The sequence below is a fragment of the Nyctereutes procyonoides genome, unplaced genomic scaffold, assembly GCF_905146905.1.
Source record: "Nyctereutes procyonoides isolate TBG_1078 unplaced genomic scaffold, NYPRO_anot_genome, whole genome shotgun sequence".
In the NCBI taxonomy this organism is placed as follows: Eukaryota; Metazoa; Chordata; class Mammalia; order Carnivora; family Canidae; genus Nyctereutes; species Nyctereutes procyonoides.
The window spans coordinates 53,353,020-53,374,332 of NW_026575126.1; the positions used below are offsets into that span (position 1 = coordinate 53,353,020).

The 21,313-nt window shown below is 38.5% G+C and overlaps 1 protein-coding gene across 4 annotated transcripts in view; it reads left to right on the forward strand.

Moving 5' to 3' along the window:
• Window positions 1-13: 13 nt before the first annotated feature.
• Window positions 14-21,313, forward strand: part of REXO5 (RNA exonuclease 5) — a 44,418-nt gene continuing 23,118 nt past the window's right edge. The window contains exons 1-12 of one of the 4 annotated variants that reach the window (XM_055340025.1): window positions 14-218; window positions 422-563; window positions 5,264-5,376; window positions 7,048-7,174; window positions 7,577-7,633; window positions 8,218-8,314; window positions 11,819-11,962; window positions 15,381-15,469; window positions 16,414-16,529; window positions 18,976-19,114; window positions 19,259-19,353; window positions 20,288-20,390. In XM_055340025.1, coding sequence (XP_055196000.1) covers window positions 426-563; window positions 5,264-5,376; window positions 7,048-7,174; window positions 7,577-7,633; window positions 8,218-8,314; window positions 11,819-11,962; window positions 15,381-15,469; window positions 16,414-16,529; window positions 18,976-19,114; window positions 19,259-19,353; window positions 20,288-20,390 — 1,218 coding nt within the window. In that variant the 5' untranslated portion in view covers window positions 14-218; window positions 422-425. Of the gene's footprint in view, window positions 564-5,263; window positions 6,037-7,047; window positions 7,175-7,489; window positions 8,315-11,818; window positions 11,963-15,380; window positions 15,470-16,413; window positions 16,530-18,975; window positions 19,115-19,258; window positions 19,354-20,287; window positions 20,391-21,313 lie in introns of those variants that run through there. The other 3 variants (XM_055340027.1, XM_055340028.1, XM_055340029.1) reach the window with 3 other exon arrangements.

The window sequence follows — 21,313 nt, forward strand, 5'->3', positions numbered from 1 at the left end:
GGCGGTTGCGGCGGAGGCTTTGGCTGCGGCTGAGCCGGTGGCTGCTGCGTCGGTGCCGTTTGCTCGTCTTCTCGTTGGTGTTTTCGGCGCTCGGGGGCACGGGGAGTGTTTTTTGACAGGGAAGTCGCTTGGCAGCAACCTTTTCCCTCTTTTTCAACGGGCGGAGGCGTGTTCGCGCCGTTGGGGAACCGTTTCGAATCCGGCCTCCGGCGCGGACGGTAAAACCGTTGATCTCCGTGCGGTTTTCTCCGCAGCGGGACAGGGAGGATCGTTGGCGCCCTCGCTTTTCGGGGAGGGGTGGGAGGGCTTCGTACACTGAATTGAAGCGAGGATCTGAGGGAGGTTGTAGGCTCTCGAAGCCCTAGCTGCTTCCCCGTCTGGAGACGGCGTTTTCTCAGCTCTCGCGGGTCTTTCTCCACAGCCTCATGGAGCCCGAAAGGGAAAGGACCGGGAAGCACTTCAAGAAGGGCAGGAAGAGGAGGCGGGCCCCGAACACGCTGGTCGGGGCGGCTGAGGCGATGAGAGCCCGTTGGGAGCTGGGGGAAAGGCAGCCCGAGGCCAAGGTGAGCAATGGGGAGCCCGAGTGGGAGGCTCGGGAGACCCCGTCTGCCCTGGACGCCGCGGGGTCAGCCTCACCCACCCACTGGCCTTTCGGAATCCTGCTTGCCAGTCTGTAAAATGGGAACGATAATGTTAGTACCACTTATCCCAGTGCTGTTTAAAACTGATGTGATGCCCGAGACCCAAAAAGAATGTTCACTCAACACATACTTCATGGAGTCTCCCGTGTGCCAGGAATTGTTCTGGTTTCCGGGGATATCGCGGTGCGCAAACCCCAAAATTCCCTGCCCTCGTGCAGTTTACATGCCACGCCAGTAAGTCAATAATAAGGCTGTTGAGCATCCCAGCCATGTACTGAGAACTAAATATGCATGGTCCGTCCCTTAAGTCATCCGATTTCTGTTGTCTGTCGTATGCTGGCCACTGGCCTAGGCACTTGGGGCACATCAGTGAATTAACAGGGGTTACTACTTAGTTTTAGTGGAAAGAGAGGGAAGACGAACAGTAGATAGAAGTTTTATTCAGGTTCCCCCCACTATCCGAAAGTACAACAATTCTGTAAAATCTAATAAGCTGAAATGGTGTAAAGCAAAGCAGCATGTATTCATTTATGTGGGGGGACAAATTGGAGCGTTTCCATCCCCTTCTCCCCCCAAATAATCTGTTAGGTTTTCTGGTATTTCAAGACAGATCTTGCTAACTGACGTACAAGATCAAGATAAAGTGCAGATGGTCACAGACAGTTCAAAGCTATGAGGGCTTCATGTTAAGGGCACCTCTTGGGGAAAGAGCTTCACTGTGCCTGCTTTGCTTGGGGTGCACCACCCTTATAACTGGCTTGTGAAAAATACTGAAGGTAAAAGCGAAAACAGGTACAGTGCTAATAGGTCTGTCATTAAAGGGAAATGACAGGCCACAACCTTTCAGAAAGAAGATACCTGTAGGATGTAAAAAGGGAATTAGTGCTATGAAAACATTTTACTTGAAAGGGATTCTTTTTTGCTGTCAAATTGGCAAACAACGTTTTATTTTTTTTAAAGATTTTATTTATTTATTCATGATAGAGAGAGGGACAGAGACACAGGCAGAGGGAGAAGCAGGCTCCATGCAGGGAGCCCGACACGGGACTCTATTCCAGGACTCCAGGATCACGCCCTGGACCAAAGGCAGGGGCTAAACCGCTGAGCCACCCAAGGATCCCCCAGGCAAACAACTTTTTAAAGATGATGAGAAGTATAATAGTCTCATCATTCTTTAATTTTGAAACAATCGCAAACTTGAAAAGTTGTAAGAACAGTACCAAGAACCACCTCAGGCAGCATTTGAAAGTGATTGCTAACAATCCTCCATGACTGCCCCCCCCATATTTTAATATATGTTTCTCATAAGCGGCCCCACAGAATCACAATGCAACCATCAAAATAAAAAAATAACATGGATATATTGCTACCATCTTATCCTCATCCCATTCAAGTTCCAATAATATCCTTTTTAGCAAGAAGATCCAGTCTAGAACCATGTGTAATATTTAGTTGTCCTGTCTCTTTCAGTCCAAACAATTCTTCAGTGTTTTCCTTGACATCTATGGCCTTACTACTCTTAAAGAATCCTGAACCAGTTATTTTGTAGAATGTCCCTCAAGTTGGTTTGTCTGTTTCCTCATTGATTAGTTTCAGGTTATATATGTTTGACAGGACTACCAAAGTGACACTCTTTTCTCTTAAGTTTTATTAGGTTGTACATGGTTTTGATCTGTTGCATTCTTGTTCTCTTTTTCTCTAAATTTGATAGAGATGCTTCCTTGTTAAACTTGTAATTCATTTTTTTCATTAGTATGAACTCATTGCCTATTTCAATGGGTTATTATCCATTACTATATTTATTTTGATGCTCAAAATATCCCATATTTGAGCATTAAGCTAGCTTCTGTGTTCTTTGGACATGACCTCATCATTCTTTGAGCATTTCCTTTCTATTTTGGCACAAAAAAGGTATTCTAGGCTCATCTGTGCTTTTCCTGCCCAGCCCTGAAATTGTAATTTTTTTTCTGTAATGGTAGGTTCTCTTTAGGAGAGAATGACATTTAAAATCTGGGTACTAGATGTGCTCAGTGCTATTGGGATGTCAGTACTTCCAAAAGAGAGCTAGGAAATACGTGTTTATATATCTGTATACCCATATATACATACATGTTTACATTTATATATTTTTCTATCCATACTTGTTAAAATCTCTACTTCTCTATTTCCACAAGGTTCATTCTTGTTTTCTCTTCATGTTTATAATTTCCTTCTCTTTGACACCCCACAATGGGCTCTCCTTCTGCATGTATGCCTTGGGTTCCTTCCCTTAGTCCTAGCTCTTTCCCTCACTTTCCCCTAGCTCTTTGCCACATAGACCCTACATACCTCATTCAGTCTCACTTACCAGTCTTATATTTTTTATTGTAAATATAAATTTGTATTTTCTTTCAGGAATTAATAGTATTTGTCAGAATTAGATAGTTGATCCTTGAATAACATGGGGGATTGGGGCACTGAACCACCATCTACTGTCTCTGCTCTGTGCGGTCCAAAATCCATGTATAACATTTGATTCCCCCAAAACTTAACTACTTATAGCCAGAAACCTTAGCAATAACATAAACAGTTGGTTAATACATATTTTGTAAATTACATGTGTTCTATACTATATTCTTTAGAAAAAGTAAGCTACAGAAAATGTTACTAAGAAAAGCATAAAGAAGAGAATACATTTACAGTACCATACTGTATTTACCAAAAACGATCCACATATAAATGAATCTGCACAGTTTAAATCTGTGTTGTTCAAGAGTCAACTGTAGGAGCTTATTTTGACCAGGGACTTTATCCAGAGTATTTATCCAGGTACATAGGGATGTTTGAAAGGATGTTCATGATATTTATAATTAAAAAAAAAAACAAACATTTATCATCAATAGGGGATTTTTTTCATAGAAGTTGTGAATGTTGAGATAAATTCAGAGAATGAACTATTAAAATTGGTGTTTGTTACATTTAACTGATTTTTGCAGGGAGGGAGGGGTGCAGAGTTGGTTATCAAACCGAAACAGAATACTGTAATCCTTTAGGGGCAGTATAGTACAGAGATGAAGAGTTAGGGCTTTGGAGCCTGTATTCCAGTCTTTGTTCTACCACTTCCATTCTTCTATTTCTTTATGTAAAATAGGGATAATGGTACTATCCACTTAAGAAGACTTGTAAGGGGACACCTGGGTGGCTCAGTGGTTGAGCATCTGCCTTCAGCTCAGGGCATGTTTCCGGGGTCTTGGGATCAAGTCCCTCATTGGGCTCCCTGCGGAGAGCCTGCTTCTCCCTCTGCCTATATCCCTGCCTCTTTCTCTCATGAATAAATAAATAAAACCTTTTAAAATAAAAAGAATACTTGTAGGACTTAAATGACTTACTAAATTAAAGTGCTAAGAACTGTTAAATGACTAATTAATAGGTGCTCAACATTAGCTTTAAAAACTCATGGGAAAAATAGGAATAATATCTAATGTCTATTAAGTACTTATGTCAGTTTCACTATATTGTACTTGTATTACCTCGTTGGTCTTCCCAATACTTTCATGAGGTGGAATTATAATTACTCTGTAGATGAGGAAATTGAGTCTTAGGTTAAGACACTTAGCCCAGATGGTAGAGCTTGGTTTTGAACTCAGGTAGTATGACTTCAGGGCTTTAAGCTCTTAACCAGTCTACTCTGCTGCCTCTCAGATCAAAATGAAAGTTGTCTAAGTACAGGTGACTTATTTTCTTTTATCTATTGTTTTTATCTTACCTTTCTCTGTTACCTGACTCTTTTCACAAACATGAACTTGCTTTACTTTAATAACCAAATATAAGTGCAAAACTCCTATATTTAGGAGGGAGAAACTTTAGTGAACTCCATGTTTCCCCCAGAATAATGTCAGACTCCTTAGCTTAGACCCCAGCGATCTATGATGTGACTCCCTTCATCTTCTCTGAAATCTCCACTGCTCTGCAACATGCCTTCTTGGCTCCAGCCAAACAAAACTGCATGTTCAGACACAATGTTCCCCCCTCAGCTGACTGACAGATTATTTTCAAGACTTTGCCAGTATTTTCAATCAGTGAAGCTATCCCCCAAACTCTAACCCTCAAGGCAGTTAGCCTCCTTTCTGCTACAGCTTTATAATAGCATTGTATTGGAATTAACCTATTTCTGCATTTTTCTTCCCTTAGTAGAATGAACTTGAGAGCGTGAATCATGTTTTATTCATTCTACTATCCCTAGCACATAATCAAGTATCTATAATAAGATTCTGTATCAATATTTATAAACATTGTGTTAATAATAATGTCATATCACAGGTTGTTTTAGACCTTCATTTACAGTTAATAGATCCTTCTTTATGTTTGCATATAATTTGCTTTGCCTTGTTCCTGTTCTCAGTAGTCCTAATTTTTAAAAAATATTTATTTATTTATTTTAGAGAGAGTGTGTGTCTGTGAGCAAGGGAGGGACAGAGGGAGAGAAGCCGACTTCCTCCTGAGTGGGGATCCTCATGTGGGGCTCAGTCCTAAGACCCTGAGATCGTGACCTGAGCTGAAATCAAGAGTCGGATGCTTAATTGACTGAACCACTTATCTGCCCCAGTAGTCCTAATTTTTAATGCCCTGATTTACCTTTGCAGAAAGCCCGCTTATCTGCCATTTTATTTGCTGAAAACTGTGAAGTAACCCATGACCAGTTATGTGAATTGCTGAAGTATGCAGTTCTGGGCAAATCCAGTGTTCCTAAACCCAGGTATGAGATGAACTTAAATGGTTGGTGAGGATAGACCCGAGGTTTCGAACTAGTGTCTAGAGGGTCCTATATTTCCTTAATTGACATTACTTGTTTGCCATACAGAATGTCCGAATTTTTTTTTTTAATGAAGGGGAGGGGCAGAGAGAGAGGGAGAGAGAGTCCCAAGTAGGCTCCATACCCAGTACAGAGCTGGATATGGGGCTCAATCTCACAACCCCAAGATGATGACCTGAGCCAAAATCAGGACTTGGATGCCTAACCGCCTGAGCCACCCAGGCACCCCTACATTTTTTTCTTTACAGGAATTGCCAGCATTTAATTTGAGAATTCCTTTATTAAAATCCAGATACTTGGGGATCCCTGGGTGGCTCAGCAGTTTAGCGCCTGCCTTCGGCCCACAGCGTAATCCTGAAGTCCTCTCTGTCTCTGTATCTCTCATGAATAAATAAATAAAATCTTAAAAAAAAAGAAACACCCTTTTTAAAAAAAATCCAGATACTTTATCTCTTCTGGTTCACTTCCCTTATTTACATTATCTGTCTGACTGCTTTTTGGATTGCAACCCTCTTGGGAGCTTCCTGGGTGTAAAGTGAAACCCGCCCCACTTACTTGGAGGGCAGGGAGAGACTGAAGAAAGAGGCAGGCCACTCCAGGTTGGTAAGTAGCAGTTTTAATAATAAGTGAAGGGAACTTACATACAAGGCTTGTCTTGGACAGGAGGAAGACAACTGGATACCTATACCTGTTTGCCAAATCTTTAAAAAGTTTATCTAGAAACTTTAACTGGGTTCAGTCATGAACCATGCAGGTATTTTCACCACCACATAACTATCTCAAGGCTGTGTCCTTGGAGCAGTCTCTGGGATCAGGAAAAACAAGCAGACTCCACATTCCAAGGACAGAGGAGGAGGGAGTAAGGAGCTTTCAGGTGCCAGGGTCCAGCTGACAGGTCAGCTGGCATTCAGGTCTTTTCAGTGACCTTTCCCAACACCACTTAAAGGTATTTTGATTTGTAACCCTTAGTGGAGACCCAATTTAAATTACATGATCATATGTTAAGAGTTCCAGTTTATCTTTTTCGTTCCTTTTACATTAAGAGGCAAAGAGAATTTTACTATTCTGATATCAATGCCATTGTTAAATGTCTAATGAAAATTGCTTTTGTATATGTACCAATAAAAAAGTTTTCAAAACTTTTCAGTTTTTCAGACATATCTATCAGAGGGAGATTGCCTGGATAACTGAAGAGCAATCTTCCTCATTAGCAAGTATAGCTAGTAGTCTGTCAATTTATCTGAAACTGGCTTTCTTGAAACCAGTCATATGATTACTAGCTTAGAAAGGACTCAGCCACTTGGGATTTTGAGGATATGCCTTTGTAAAATGAGTTTATTTCCAATTTAAAACAAATAATAATAGGACTTTGAATTTGAATGCATTGTGTTTCCTTTGGTATCCTACTGGATTTGAATGCAATAAATAATTACCTCAAGAGATCTTTATTTGAATTCTGTGCAGTAATAGCTGTTCTTTGCCACGCAGTCATTGAGTGATGATAAACGCCATTAACTGTTGCTCACTGTTTTTTTTCCCCACACTTCCCTTTTGTATGTCTACAACTGACTTGATGGTATCACTTTTAGCTGTATCGGTTTGATTTTTCAACAGCTGGTGCCAGCTTTTTCACCAAAACCACCTGAACAACGTAGTGGTTTTTGTACTGCAGGGAATGAGCCAGCTACACTTTTACAGGTTCTATTTGGAGTTTGGATTTCTCCGAAAGGCATTCAGACACGTAAGTATTAGGGCGTGAGTTGAGTCCTCTCATCCAGAGACTAATGCACGTCTCAAACTATGCTCCTTAGCAATCTGATTGAACAAGCAGTAGAGGTTATAGAAAGCAAGGATTAAGATTCAGAGATCTCTTGTTGAGATTAAGATTTGCCTTTGATTTTCTTTGATAATTTAGGCGAAACATTTATTACCAGATTACAATCTATATGTAGTATCCAAGGTGATGATATCCTACTTTATTTGGGTTCTGATGTTTTCAGAAATTATATACTTTACGTAAATTCTGTGTTTTTTGGTCTCTTGATTACATCATAAGATTGGACATCCTTAGAACAGCATCTGGAGCTGAATAGCAGCTGTTATCTTTGGAAGAGGCAGCTGCTCTCCATTTTCCTTCCCATAGCCATCTCCATTCTTTATTGGACATTTTCATCCATTTACCCTTGAGGGATTCAAGTTGGTGAGTCCAAATCTTGGGTCTCCATTTTCTTTTTTGCTTTCATTTATTAAAGGCTACATATGTGCTAGGACCTACATCAGTCATTCTGTCTGCATCATCTTTAATTCTCACAGTAGTTCTGTGAGAGTTAAAAATATCTTCTATATGTAAGAAAACTGAATAACTTGTCCAAGTTATAGCCAGTAAGTTGGTAGAGCTAGAATTTCAGTGCAAGTGAGCCTAAGGCTGGAGTTCTGAACCTTTCAGCTTTGTTGTGTCCTAACTACCTGGCAAGCTGTCTACTAACATAATAGATACAGAAAAATATAAGGGACATCTCTGTAATATTTGTCTTTGTTTCCAATGTGTAATCAGAGAACAAAAGAAAATTTCTAGGGTAGGATAAAGGTAGCTTCATTTACTTAGTTACTTTTATTTTTTAGATTACCTAATCACTTTTACACATTAAGGAAAAAGTCCTCGTTTTGCAATACAAAAAAGTCCAGACCTTTCATAGCACTGAGCTGACAATAAAAGTGCAAGTCTTTGACAATATTTTAACTACTTGTAAGAATTTTTATAAAAACTTGGTTATGTATTTTCAGAAATTCCGCTTGCCACCTCCATCATCTAATTTTCTAGCTGATATCATTGGACTGAAAAAGAAACAAGCAACACGGGATCAATCCAAAATGGGGGAAGGTATGGCTATGATTCTGGTTTGATGATTTGCTCATTCTGAAAGATACTATAGTATGCTTATTAAGTGGATCTATCAGTTACATTTATTCTTGCAAGCAACTAAGCTCAATTTTAACTACCTTAAACAGAAAAGCAATTTTTTTGAAAGAAAAAATGGGTAAGTACCTAGGAGAATAGGAGAGCAGAAACCATAGCCAGTATTCATACCCTAGAAACCATCTGGTTAGGTGAGATAGCAAAGGCTATCCCTGCATATCACTAACATTGAAGTCTTACAAATTACTGTGAATAATTTTTAAACTGGGTCTTTGTACTCCTGAGTGTACAGAAGGGAAGGAAGAGCTTGCCTTTGACTAATGTCAGGAACACCCTTAATGCTACTCACAGTGGGGAATAGGCAGAATGTTTAAATGCTGGCAATCTAAAAGAGAAATATCCATGACAGCAAATGATGCATTATGTCCATGAGTAAGTTGTAGTTAATCTTCTGTTTTTGTAGGGGAGCAAGGAGGTAAGTGATGGAATAGAAAAGAACTTAGCTAGAGTTCATTAGACATAGTAAGTATTGTCCACTGATGTTTTTTTATGGGTGTTCAGAAATAATTGAATAAACTGAGGGGACCTGAAAAAGTGGTGAGGAGTAGCCAGTGATTTCTTCCTGTCTCCTAGGGCTGTGCTTTCTATTATCCTGTCTCAAAGACCTTGAACTCCTTTTATTTGCGTTGTTACCCTCTTCTTCCACTAGATAGCTGTATCTGACCTGCCTCTGTGTTTGATTTTACTTCTGTGTTTTAAACATCTTTGAGTAAATAACAGAGTGGTCATTTCTAGATTCAAAGCTCATGTAAAGACATAGCATTGCAGAAGAAATCATCAGGAAAAAAAGAACTTTGATATGGCTGAAGAATATAGATTGTTGGGGATAATTAGAGGAGGATGGGTTGGAATAAGAGCAGTGGTAAGAGATGAGGCTGAGAGAGGTAGGTTAGAGCTATGTCCTGCGGGCTGTAAATGTCATGCTAAGGTTTAGATTTTAATCTGTAGACTTTGAGGAATCAGAGGATTATGGCTACTTCTCTGTCCTCTTAGGGATTTCACTTTGTTTCCCATCCTAAGCATCAGAGTCCCAAAGTGTAGTCTGTAACACTGATCTTCCTTCATTTGAGTCTTTTCTTTCAAAATATTATGTCTCCCCAAGTTGATCTATCACTCTTCTTTGGATAACTCCTGTATCTTTATCTCTAGAATTGATGTTCCAAAGTTCAGACTTGCATTTTCACTGGCCTGCTGGATGTTGCTCTTTGGTTATTCCCATCTTCCCAATCATAGCATAGCTAAAAGCATTTTTCTCATCTTTAAATAATGTAACACTGTCCTGTCTTCAAATCACTTTTTCAGTTGGTATTATTTTTCTCTAAGACAATAGTCTTGAATTTTAGGATTACTTTTCTTTTGGCTCCTCATACCAATCTGTATAGCTCATTCATTTTGCTTCTATGAATATCTATCTATTCGTATGTCACTTTATCAGAGAGACCTTCCCTAATTATAAAATATATGACAACCGCTTTCCTGCCCCAGTATTCTCTCTCCTCTTTACCCTCCTTTATTTTTTTCCGTAGTCCTTATGCTTACCTGACATATATTTGTTTATTGTCCATCTTCCCAACTAGAATTTTAGTTCCGTGGAGAATTTTGTTGACTTTGTTCATTGAGAAATCTCTAGTGGCTAGAACATTGCCAGACATAGAAGTACTTAGTAAATATTTTGTTGACTGAATTGAATTATTTTATCACTGTGTTCTGTTTTTCTTGGGTACTGTTTCTTTCCTATATCCCTTTTCCTTCATCCTTTCCACCATCTTGATTCAGACTCTAATCTCTTTTTTCTTTTTTTCTTTCTTTCTTTCTTTCTTTCTTTCTTTCTTTCTTTCTTTCTTTTTTTTTTTTTTTTTGTCCAGAATTTCTGCAGAACCTTCTCATTTCTTTCTCTACTCCATTTTCCACATTACCTTTGAGGTAATTTAAGATCTTTCTTAAATACTTTTTTGTTATGCCATTTCCCATCTTAGGAACTTTCTGTTGTTCTCCATTATGTATTGAATGATGGACTGGAATCTAAACTCTTGATCTTGGCATTTGCAGTGGTCTACAATTCATTTTTATACACCTCAACCTTGTTTCCTACACTGTTCTCCTACACAAACCTTTTTTTTCCCCTCAGTTGGTCTAGGCACTGCCATCCATACCAAGTTTGCTTTGTGCATTTCTGTTTTACCTGCAATCACCTCTGTTTAGTATTTTGACTTTTTTAGTTACAAGGACCAGATAGATACTCCAGTCATCTTAAATGAGAGGGATATTAAAGGATGCATGTAGACTAGAAAGCCCTCTCATGACATCTCTGCTTTCTGTTCGCTTTTAACTTGTCAGTTCTCTGTATTCCTTAGTTTGATTCTGGAAGCAAGTAATCTGATCAGTTTAGCTAATTACCATTGTTCTTTTTGAGCATCTCTTAACCAGGAATATCAGCTTATTGGTCTGCTTATAGATGGGTCTTTCTCTCTCTTATTTTCTCAAAGATTTATTTATTTTAGAGAGAGAGCATGAGCAGGGGGAGGAGCAGAGGGAGAGGGACAAGCAGACTCCATGCTGAGCACTGAGCCAGATGCAGGGCTCAGTCCTAGGACCATGAGATCATGACATAAGCCAAAATAAGAGTCGGACACTCAACCAACAGCCACCCAGGCACCCCTAGATGGGTCTCTTTTAAGTTGGGTTCCCACTCTTCAGTTGGTAACCACTCCTGCTTAAAGAGTAGGCTGATGCTTAAGTGGCTAGGGTTGGAATAGATTTAGCTGGAATGGGCTGTTAGGAGTGGCAGGCACTGTATGGACAGGTCTAATATACCAACCTTCTAAATTCTGCTTTTTCTTTAAGACTCAGCAGCTAACCTTTTCCTCTGTTGAACCATCTTTCACCACCCCAGTGTATTATTCTTCCTTTCCATTCTATAGCTTTTATTATTATAACCCATTTGACTGACACTTATATTCTCTTTGTGTCCCTATAACTAATTACATACCACCTCCTTAGTTGAGGCTGGGTTTTGCACATCTTTTGATTTTCACTGTGCTTACCTGACACAAGGTTTAGAAATACGTCCTCTGGGCAGCCCAGGTGGCTCAGCGGCTTAGCGCTGTTTTCAAGCCTAGGATGTGATCCTAGAGACCCGGGATCAAGTCCCATGTTAGGCTCTCTGCATGGAGCCTGTTTCTTCTTGTGTCTGTGCCTCTCTCTCTCTCTGTGGAGGAGCAGAGGAAGAGGGACAAGCAGGCTCTGTGCTGAGCATAGAGCCTGATGCTGGGCTTGATCTTGATTCTGAGGTAACAACCTGAGTCAGAATCAAGAGTCGGGATGGTTAACTGACTGAGCCCCCCCCCCCCCCCCAGGTGCCACTTCTTAAACACACATCCTGACTATTAATGGTCCTTTTTGTTTCAGGGTCTTTACCTTCTACCAGTTCAAAAGTCAGAGTCAACCTGCAGAATGACCCTATTATTCAAAAGTATGGCTCTAAGAAAGTGTGCTTAACCAGATGCCTTCTCACAAAGGAGGAAATGAAAACATTTCACTTTCCATTACAAGGTTGGTTTAGATTTAATCTGATATTGGTAACAATATCAGAATATGTAAGTTTATTTGTAAGTATTACTATTGGAAGTTTTTTTCTTTTTGACTGCTTTCCAAATGACTTAATCCATATTTTACTTAATAAGGAAACACTGAATAAGGAAACACTAAGTGCAGTGTTTCCTAAGTGTAGATGTGTACCTTGATTGGTAAAGTGATGATTTCAGTTAATACATAAATATGACCTTAAATATCATTGAAATCTTCTGTGAGAAAGCTATTCCTTTTTCAGTTTTCTTGGTGTTTCTTCTTAGTATATTTGTATATTTCTTCTTAGTATATTAAAGTCAGTATGTTTTTAACACTTCTCTAATACTTCCAGTCTTCCTCTTACCCCACCATACCCCGTCTTCATTTACCTCAGTGAATAGAACAGGTCTGCGCTCAGAGCCTTGATCAGTTATGTAGCAAGAATTTAACGAAAATGCTTTAATTTCATTTTATTTTCTTTATACCTTTTAATCACAGTAACGTTAAATTTCTTTAAAAAAAAAAAACACTCTTATTGAGATACATAATTAACCATATAATTCACCCTTTTAATATAACACGATTCAGTAGTTCTTAGTGTATTTACATAGGTTTACAACCATCACCATAGTCAATTTTAGGATACTTTCATCACTTCAGAAGAAACCGTATACTATTATTTTTCACACGACAGCCTTACCACCCCCAGGCAATCTCTAGTTTCTGTCTGTGGATTTACCTATTGTAGATATTTCATGTTAATAGAATCAAACAATATATGGTCTTTTGTAACTGACTTTTTTCGCTTAACATAAAGTTTTCAAGGTTCATCCATGTTGTAGCATGTGTCAGTACTTCATTTTTTTTTAAATTTCTTTTCCTTTTATTTTTTAAAGATTTTATTTATTTATTCATGAGAGACACCAAGAGAGTGGCAGAGACATAGGCAGAGGGAGAAGCAGGCTCCCTGCAGGGACCCCAAGTGTGGGACTCAATTCTGGGATCATGCCCTGAGCCAAAGGCAGATGCTCAACTGCTGAGACACCCCGGTGTCCCTTTTCCTTTTATTTTAAGTTTAATTTTAGTAAGATTAAATATAATTTAGTTTTAGGGGGTGTCTGGGTGGGCTCAGTCAGAAAAGCATGAGACTTGGATCTCAGGATTGTGAGTTCAAGCCCCATATTGAGTGTAGAGATTAAATGATGATTATTAAAATACATATATATGTAAAAGAAAAGAATTTTATACATATATAAAACTTAGTTTGAAAATACTGTGTGGCACCATCCATATATGAGAACTTATATCTTTCAGCTTATTCTACTTATAGCCTTATATTTTAATTTTTTAATGATTTAACAAGCAATTATTTTTTTATTGAAGTATAGTCATCGACATACAATGTTACATTAGTTTTAGGTATACAGTATTGTGATTTGACAGCTCTGCAGTTGATGCTGTGCTCATTAAGTGTAGCTGCCCTCTATCACCTTCATTTTCATTCAAATGATATTCTCTATATGGACATACAATATTTTATGTATTCATTAGTTGATGGACATTTAGGTTGTTTCCACATTTTGTCTATTATGAATAAATGATACTGCTATGAACATTGAGGTACAAGTTTTTGTCTGGATATATGCTTCCATTTTGGGGAGGTATGTACCTAGGAGTAGAATTGCTGGGTCATATGGTACCTGTTTAACCTTTTGAAGAACTATCAGACAGTTTTTTCAAAGCAGCTGCACCATTTTATATTCCTTCCAGCAAAGTATAAGGGTTTTAGTTTCTGTACATTTTTACCAACAATTGTTATTCTTTTTGATTAAATCCCTTATAGTTGTATGAAGCAGTATCTTATGATTTTGATTTGCATTTCTCTGATGGCTGATGATATTGAACATCTTTTTATGTGCTATCTATAAAATGGGGTTAATAGTTAATATATCCTGGATTGCCATGGGGATTAAGAGTTAATGGATACAAAAGTGCTTAGCATGGTGCCTGACTCATAGTGCTTTTGAAAAAGTTTTCTTTCTTTGTAAAAGAAAGAGAGAGAGAGAGAAAGAAAGAGAAAGAAAAGGAAGGAAGGAAGGAAGGAAGAAAAGAAAGAAAGAGTCTCCCAGATTTAGGGATGTCTTCTTTTCTGGTCTAGACCATATTTTGATTCTTGTAATTAGTGGCAGTATCAAGGTACCATGACAAAGAAACTGGTCAAAGTTTCTCAAACTCCACTTTGTTTCTTGTCATACAAGATGTAGGTATTTTTACTGTTTGAGCCTTTGTGTGAAGGTAGGAATCTTTTCAGTGGTTCAGACACTTTGGGGGCCCTGAGCTGAATGTGCCTAGTTATTGACTAAAGGGACACAATGGAGGGGGTACCTAGCTTCTAGATGGACTCCTGTAGGGAATTTTCAGGCCGTGAAGTCCAGAAAATTACAGGCATGTTTCTGAACAGAGATCTCAGAGAAGTCTGAAGGGTAGAATTAGGTGCAGGGATACATGTGATGAATGTTACTTAACTTTCTGCCTACACTGAAGTCCTTTTAGATCTCTACTATGGTGGAATCTCATTCCTCCTTTTTCTTTATTTAGGAAAGAAAGATGCTATATGCAGTTTTTGCATTATTGTATTCATCCTCCTTTAGTGCCTACAATGAAAAGGTCCAGTGATGAAGGATCTAACCAGATTTTTTTTTTTTTTGAGTGAGTGTGTGCATGCACACAAGGGGAGGGGGGGGATGGGGGGGAAAGTGAATCTTAAGCAGGCTCCACATCCAGCGTGGAGCCCAGTGCAGGGCTTGATCTCACAATCCTGAGATCATGACCTGAACCAGAATCAAGTTGGATGCTTAACTGACTGAGCCACCCAGGTGCCCCAGCTACAACTCAATTATAATTTTTTCTACTAAGGAGGAAATACTGTTATTTGGGAACTGCCAAGAAGTCCAGGCCCTAGTATCTCTTTTAACAGCAGCCTGTAGTATTATCCCAGAATATAAAAATGAGCAGATGGAACAAAACTTGAGGACAGACATTGTTTCTTTTTTAGTTTTTATATTTCAAGCATCTAATAGAGAAGGTGTCCAGCAAATGCGGTATTTCAGTTTTCTCTTGGTGAATAAATCTAAGAGTGATATTTATCATCTCTAGTTTTAAAGGCAAATATATTTTTAAAGGTTTTATGTATTTATTCATGAGAAACAGAGAGAGGCAGAGACATAGGCAGAGGAAGAAGCAGGTTCTCTGTGGGGAGCCTGATGCGGGACTCAGTTCCAGGACCCAGGGATCATGCCCTGAGCCGAAGGCAGATGCTCAACCACTGAGCCACCCAGGCATCCCTAAAGGAAAATATTTTATTTATATTTATATTTTATTTATTTATTGATTTTCCTCCTAGGGTGTCCTGACTGTGCAAACTTTGTACCTACCAAATGTAATGGTTCTATAACAGACAACAGTCCTCTCTTTGGACTTGACTGTGAAATGGTAAGTACTACTTTTGATGTTTCAGCTGGAGGGTTAATAGTAGATGATTTCTTGAGTCTAATGCATCAGTGAACCAGTGCATTTAGTTCCAATATTTTGGTTTAAAGAACTGAAAGTATACCCTTTTACTCACATTTTAGAAAACTTAGATATATACTCCAGGATGAAGAGTAAATATCACAACTTTTTTAACTAGTTGTTATATTTAACCAAATCTCTGTCAATTAGTATAAGTTTACCCCTTCTGTCTTTTGAACAGGTGTTTTGTTATTGTACCCCTAAAGACTCTAACTCAATGACCATTGGTTTGGCTTAGTTTTACACATTTAAGATCAGAAGAATTTCCCTCAAGCTCCCTGTGGGTTTTACTTTGTCTAATCCTTTCAAAGACAGGGCATCCCCTATCAGTACTCAGGTACCAGTCCCTCATTTCTTAATAGAGTGGCTAAGAGCTAAAGTTTTAGAGTCACATATCAGGATATGTATCCTGGCCTTGCCTGTTAATGGCTTTGTCACCTTGGACAAATTCCCTAACCTTACTCTTTGAAGTGGGGATAATAACAGAGGTACCTCATCACATTACTGAATTAGTATATGTAGAATGCTTAGTATTGCATTAGATAATAGAGTGAGTGCACTAATAACAAAATTAGTTTCTAGTAGTACTTAGCTAATAGTGCGATGTCGTATACACACTAATAAGTGGTAAAATAATGGTTGATATCATTTCCATCTATCTTCTTGTGCACATCCTTTTCAGAGCAATTAGATGAAATGTTCAGCAGTCTTCCAGCTTTAATTTCATTCATACTGGACTCTAGTTAGCAAAGGCCATTGTGTTACTGGGCCCCCAGTAGGTTACAGTCAATGGCAGTTGAGGTGTGAATAATGGGAGGAAGCAGTCTTCCTCAGTTTAGCAGTCTGACGATGGCCTGGTCTTTCAGTGTGTCACATCCAAGGGGAGAGAGCTAACGCGCATCTCACTGGTTGCTGAAGGAGGCAGCTGTGTTATGGATGAACTCGTTAAACCTGACAACAAGATTCTGGATTACCTTACCAGGTATTTTGCAACTTGCCTTCTGCCCTCCCTAGCACTAGTAGACTAGAATGGGATGTGTCAACAGGAATAGTTCGTAGTTTCTGTGTAGTTAAGTATTATCTCTTTCTATATTATCAAAGACAAGGCTGGGGAGCACAACTAAATTCTAAAACTGAAATTGCACAATGTCAGTATATAAAGCTCTTTAACCCTTCTTTTTCTCTAGTCTTCCTATGACCTTAAGTAAGCAGAATATTATCTTCCTTGTTTATTTATTTTTTTAAGATTTTATTTATTCATGAGAGACACAGAAAAAGGCAGAGATATAGGTAGAGGCAGGGTCCCTGCAAGGAACCCAATGCAGGACTCGATCCTGGGATCCCAGGATCCCAGGATCACGCACTGAGCCAAAGGCAGATGCTCAACCACTGAGCTACCCAGGCATCCCTATCTTCCTTGATTAGAGTCTGCCAGTTGTAATTATTATGTAGCAACTGCCAGAGACCTGGAGCTTTGCTCTCTGAGAAGACCACATTTGAAAAATCTGCAAATCATCATTTGGCAGTCAAATAATTTAGAGGTTAAGCTGCCTTGACTTCAAAAACCAAACAAAACAAAGTTTTTCCATAATAGAAATTTGAAGCTCAAAAATTTTAGTCTGTCTTTTTAAAGATTATCATGTAATTTCAGAATGTACATATTATAGTGATTAGGCAAAGAAAACCTGGTATAACACTACTCTTGAAGTTGTATCTATAGATTCAAGCTTACTTATGCACAGAGAGGCCATGATAGTGATAAACATTGTCCTATTAGCAGGCATAATTAGTATTCTTAGGGAACAGTCATTTGTGGGAAAGATGTATGTATAAACATGTTTATCACAATATTTCAAAAAACATGGGATTACAAAGATACAGATGCAGTGAAACGCCGGGACACCTACACCCCGATGTTTATAGCAGCAATGTCCACAATAGCCAAACTGTGGAAGGAGCCTCGGTGTCCATCGAAAGACGAATGGATAAAGAAGATGTGGTATAAAAAAAAAAAGAAGATGTGGTATATGTATACAGTGGAATATTACTCAGCCATTAGAAATGACAAATACCCACCATTTGCTTCGATGTGGATGGAACTGGAGGGTATTATGCTGAATGAAATAAGTCAATCAGAGAAGGACAAACATTATATGGTCTCATTCATTTGGGGAATACAAAAAATAGTGAAAGGGAATAAAGGGGAAAGGAGAGAAAATGAGTGGGAAATATCAGAGAGGGAGACAGAACATGAGAGACTCCTAACTCTGGGGAACGAACAAGGGGTGGTAGAAAGGGAGGTGGGCGGGGGGTGGGGGTGACTGGGTGACAGGCACTGGGTGGGGGGCACTTGATGGGATGAGCACTGGGTGTTACGCTATATGTTGGCAAATTGAACTCCAATAAATAATAGAAAAAAAAACATAGGAGTATAAACAGCTGAAAGTAGAGGATTGGTTAAAATATATGAAATCCATATAACAAAATACTCTAGCCATTTAAATGGATGTGTTGAAGTAGAGTTACGATGTGAAAGCTTGTTAATGATGTATGGCAAATGATAAAATCATATTATAAAGTAACATGCATTATGACTATTTTTATAAAAATAAAATATGTATTTGGGAGCACCTGGGTGGCTCATTCGGGTAAGTGTCCGACTCGATTTCGGCTCAGGTTCTGATCTCAGGTTCCTGGGATTGATTGAGCCTTGAATCAGGTGCCATGCTCAGCCGGGAGTCTGTTTGAGGATTTTTTCTCTCTCTTTCTCTCTTGCTCTCTCTTTCTAAAATAAATCTTTAAATATATATACATACATATACATGATATATGTATCAAAAAAATATGAGAGGCTATTTACTAAAATGTAAAAAGTAATCTCTGGGTTGTGGGATTTGGGGTTATTTTAAATTTCCTCTTTGCAGGGCAGCCCAAGTGGCTCAGGACCTGATCTTGGAGACCCAGGATCCAGTCCCACATCTGGCTCCCTGCATGGAGCCTGCTTCTCGCTCTGCCTGTATCTCTGCCCCTCTCTCTCTCCCTGTGTGTCTCTCATGAATAAATAAAACCTTAAAAAAAATTTTCCTATTTGCTGATCTGTATTTTCAACCTTTTTATAATGAGCATATATTAATTTTTAAAAATATTCTTTGTGGGGATCCCTGGGTGGCTCAGCAGTTTAGTGCCTGCCTTTGGCCCGGGGCGCGATCCTAGAGTCCTGGGATCAAGTTCCACTTCGGGCTTCCTGCATGGAGCCTGCTTCTCCCTCCTCCTGTGTCTCTGCCTCTCTCTCTCTCTCTCTCTCTCATAAATAAACAAATAAATCTTTAAAAAAAATAAAATAAAAATATTCTTTGTGAAATGACTTTTCAGGGAGGTAAACCTATTAATAACATCCTTGCCTGTCCATTTCTCTTTTTTTATGAAAGCTTTTCAGGAATCACAAAGAAGATTCTTAACCCAGTGACAACCAGACTCAAAGATGTACAGAGACAGTTAAAATCACTGCTTCCTCCTGACGCTGTGTTAGTGGGCCATTCCTTAGACTTGGATCTCAGAGCACTGAAAGTGAGTATCTGACTTAGTGTTTTCAGAATATATGCCTTTTCCATTTATTTCAAATCTAAAGTCTTGGGTTCTTCTGTTCCCCCAACCCACTTGTTTTTTCCTTTAGCATAGAATGCTACTTATTCTATTCTCTTTCCTCCTCAGATGATACATCCGTATGTTATTGATACATCATTGCTTTATGTCAGAGAGCAGGGCAGAAGATTTAAGCTAAAGTTCTTAGCCAAAGCTATTTTGGGGTAGGTTGTTTGCATATTACAATACTGTCCTGACAAGTTGCATATAAGTTAGCATATATTATTTAATGCATTTTGCAAAATTCATTGTCTCTGCTCTCCTTAGTCTGTAAATATTATTCCTTTCATTTCTTACAAATCCTGGGATCCTAATTCCAGAGAAGTATGACTCAGAAATGAAATTATGGAAATACAAAGAGGGGTTTACATTCACAACTGAGAGTTGATGGATAGAACTAGACAGGGAGGGACAGAAGAGTTAACCAGAATTTGAAAACAATAATCCTGTAGAATGTATCCTATTATGTACAAACACATGCACAAAAATGTTCATTATAATATGGTTTTAAAACAGCCCCAAACTGCAAATATTTTACATAATACTTTTTTATTAAAAGAATGTGATGGATCTGTATGTGCTAATATGGAAACTCTTAAGGTACTACTGAGAATAAAATGGAGATGCAGAACAAGATCTGTATATACCTAGATATCCATATGACATAGATTACATTTAGATAAATTTATAGACACAAACATATGTACTTTTTTAAGGTTTTTGAAAATGGCCAAGAAAAGAGTTAAGTACCTATAGATACTTGCATGCAAATATAAAATTTCTGTAACTTTAAATAGTAGCTACATGTAAAAGAATGAGGCAAGGGTTTGGCTGGGGAGTGACCAGAGACTTTATTGGGTAGCTTTTTGTCCAGATGATATGCTTGCTGTAGACAAAACCATTTCTAATCATTGTATATTGTCAGTGCCTCTCACTCCAGGTACTCTCATGGCTTTTAGGAGTAAGGAATCTTGATTGTTGTGATAAAATCTGATCAGATTGCTGAAATTTTACATGTGACCAGAATATTTGAAGTGGTTGAAAGAACCTATCATTGAAAATACTGTTGAGTGTGTCAGTTTTATCTTGACCTTCCAGGAAGGATATACAGTGTCCAAATAGACTTGGTCATGATGCCACAGAAGATGCTAGAACAACCCTTGAATTGGCTCGGTATTTCCTTAAGTATGGCCCAAGGAAGGTTAGTATCTTGACCTGTATGTTTGCATTTCTTAAAATTATGGAACTAGAACGGATAGTCACAGACCACCATTTCCTATTCTTACCTTTCCTTATAAAATAGGAAGTGTAATTCAAGCTGAGCATTCGGAATTAAGACCTGTATGAGTAGCATAATGTAGCAAAGTATGTAGTCTCTGAAATTGGACTTCCTGTTTTTAAATAAAGATGGTACAGGTGCACCTGGCTTATTCAATCAGTGGAGCATGTGACTTGATCTCGGGGTTATAAGTTTGAACCCCACGTTGGGTGTAGAGGTTACTTTAAAATCTTAAAGTAAGAAGAAAGATAGTACTATGTTTAACTATATGATCTGGGTCAATTTCTCTGAAGAATTTCAGTTTCTACATCTGTAAAATGGAAACATATTTCTCTGGGATATTGGTGAGGGTAAATGAGATATCTTATATAAAGCTGTTAGTACAGTGCCTTGAATGTATTAAGCACTATAATATATGGCTAATTGTGTGCTGATAATTGTAATAATTTTTAATAATCCACATAAATTTTTGCTCTTTTAGGATGGGAGGCGCATACCATTGTTTCAACAGCAGTTCAATGGGTGTAGATTAGAACAGCACATAAGGGAGACCTTCTTGAAGGAAACAGTTTCTTACAGACCTTATTACAATGCATTCCGATTAGATTGTCCCATTGCATGATATGTTCTATCATTACTCCACTATGAAATAAATTTTATATGCAGAATCATAAATATCCAAAATAGAATTTTGTGTCACAATAGTAGAAAGACATTCTAAAATGTCTTACTGTACATATAAATAGTAGTTTGTGGCTCACTCTACACTGCAACTCCCAAGTGGTCTCCCACTTTATGGAAGAAGAATAAATTAGTTTTTTATAAGTCAATGAACAGGTTTTTTG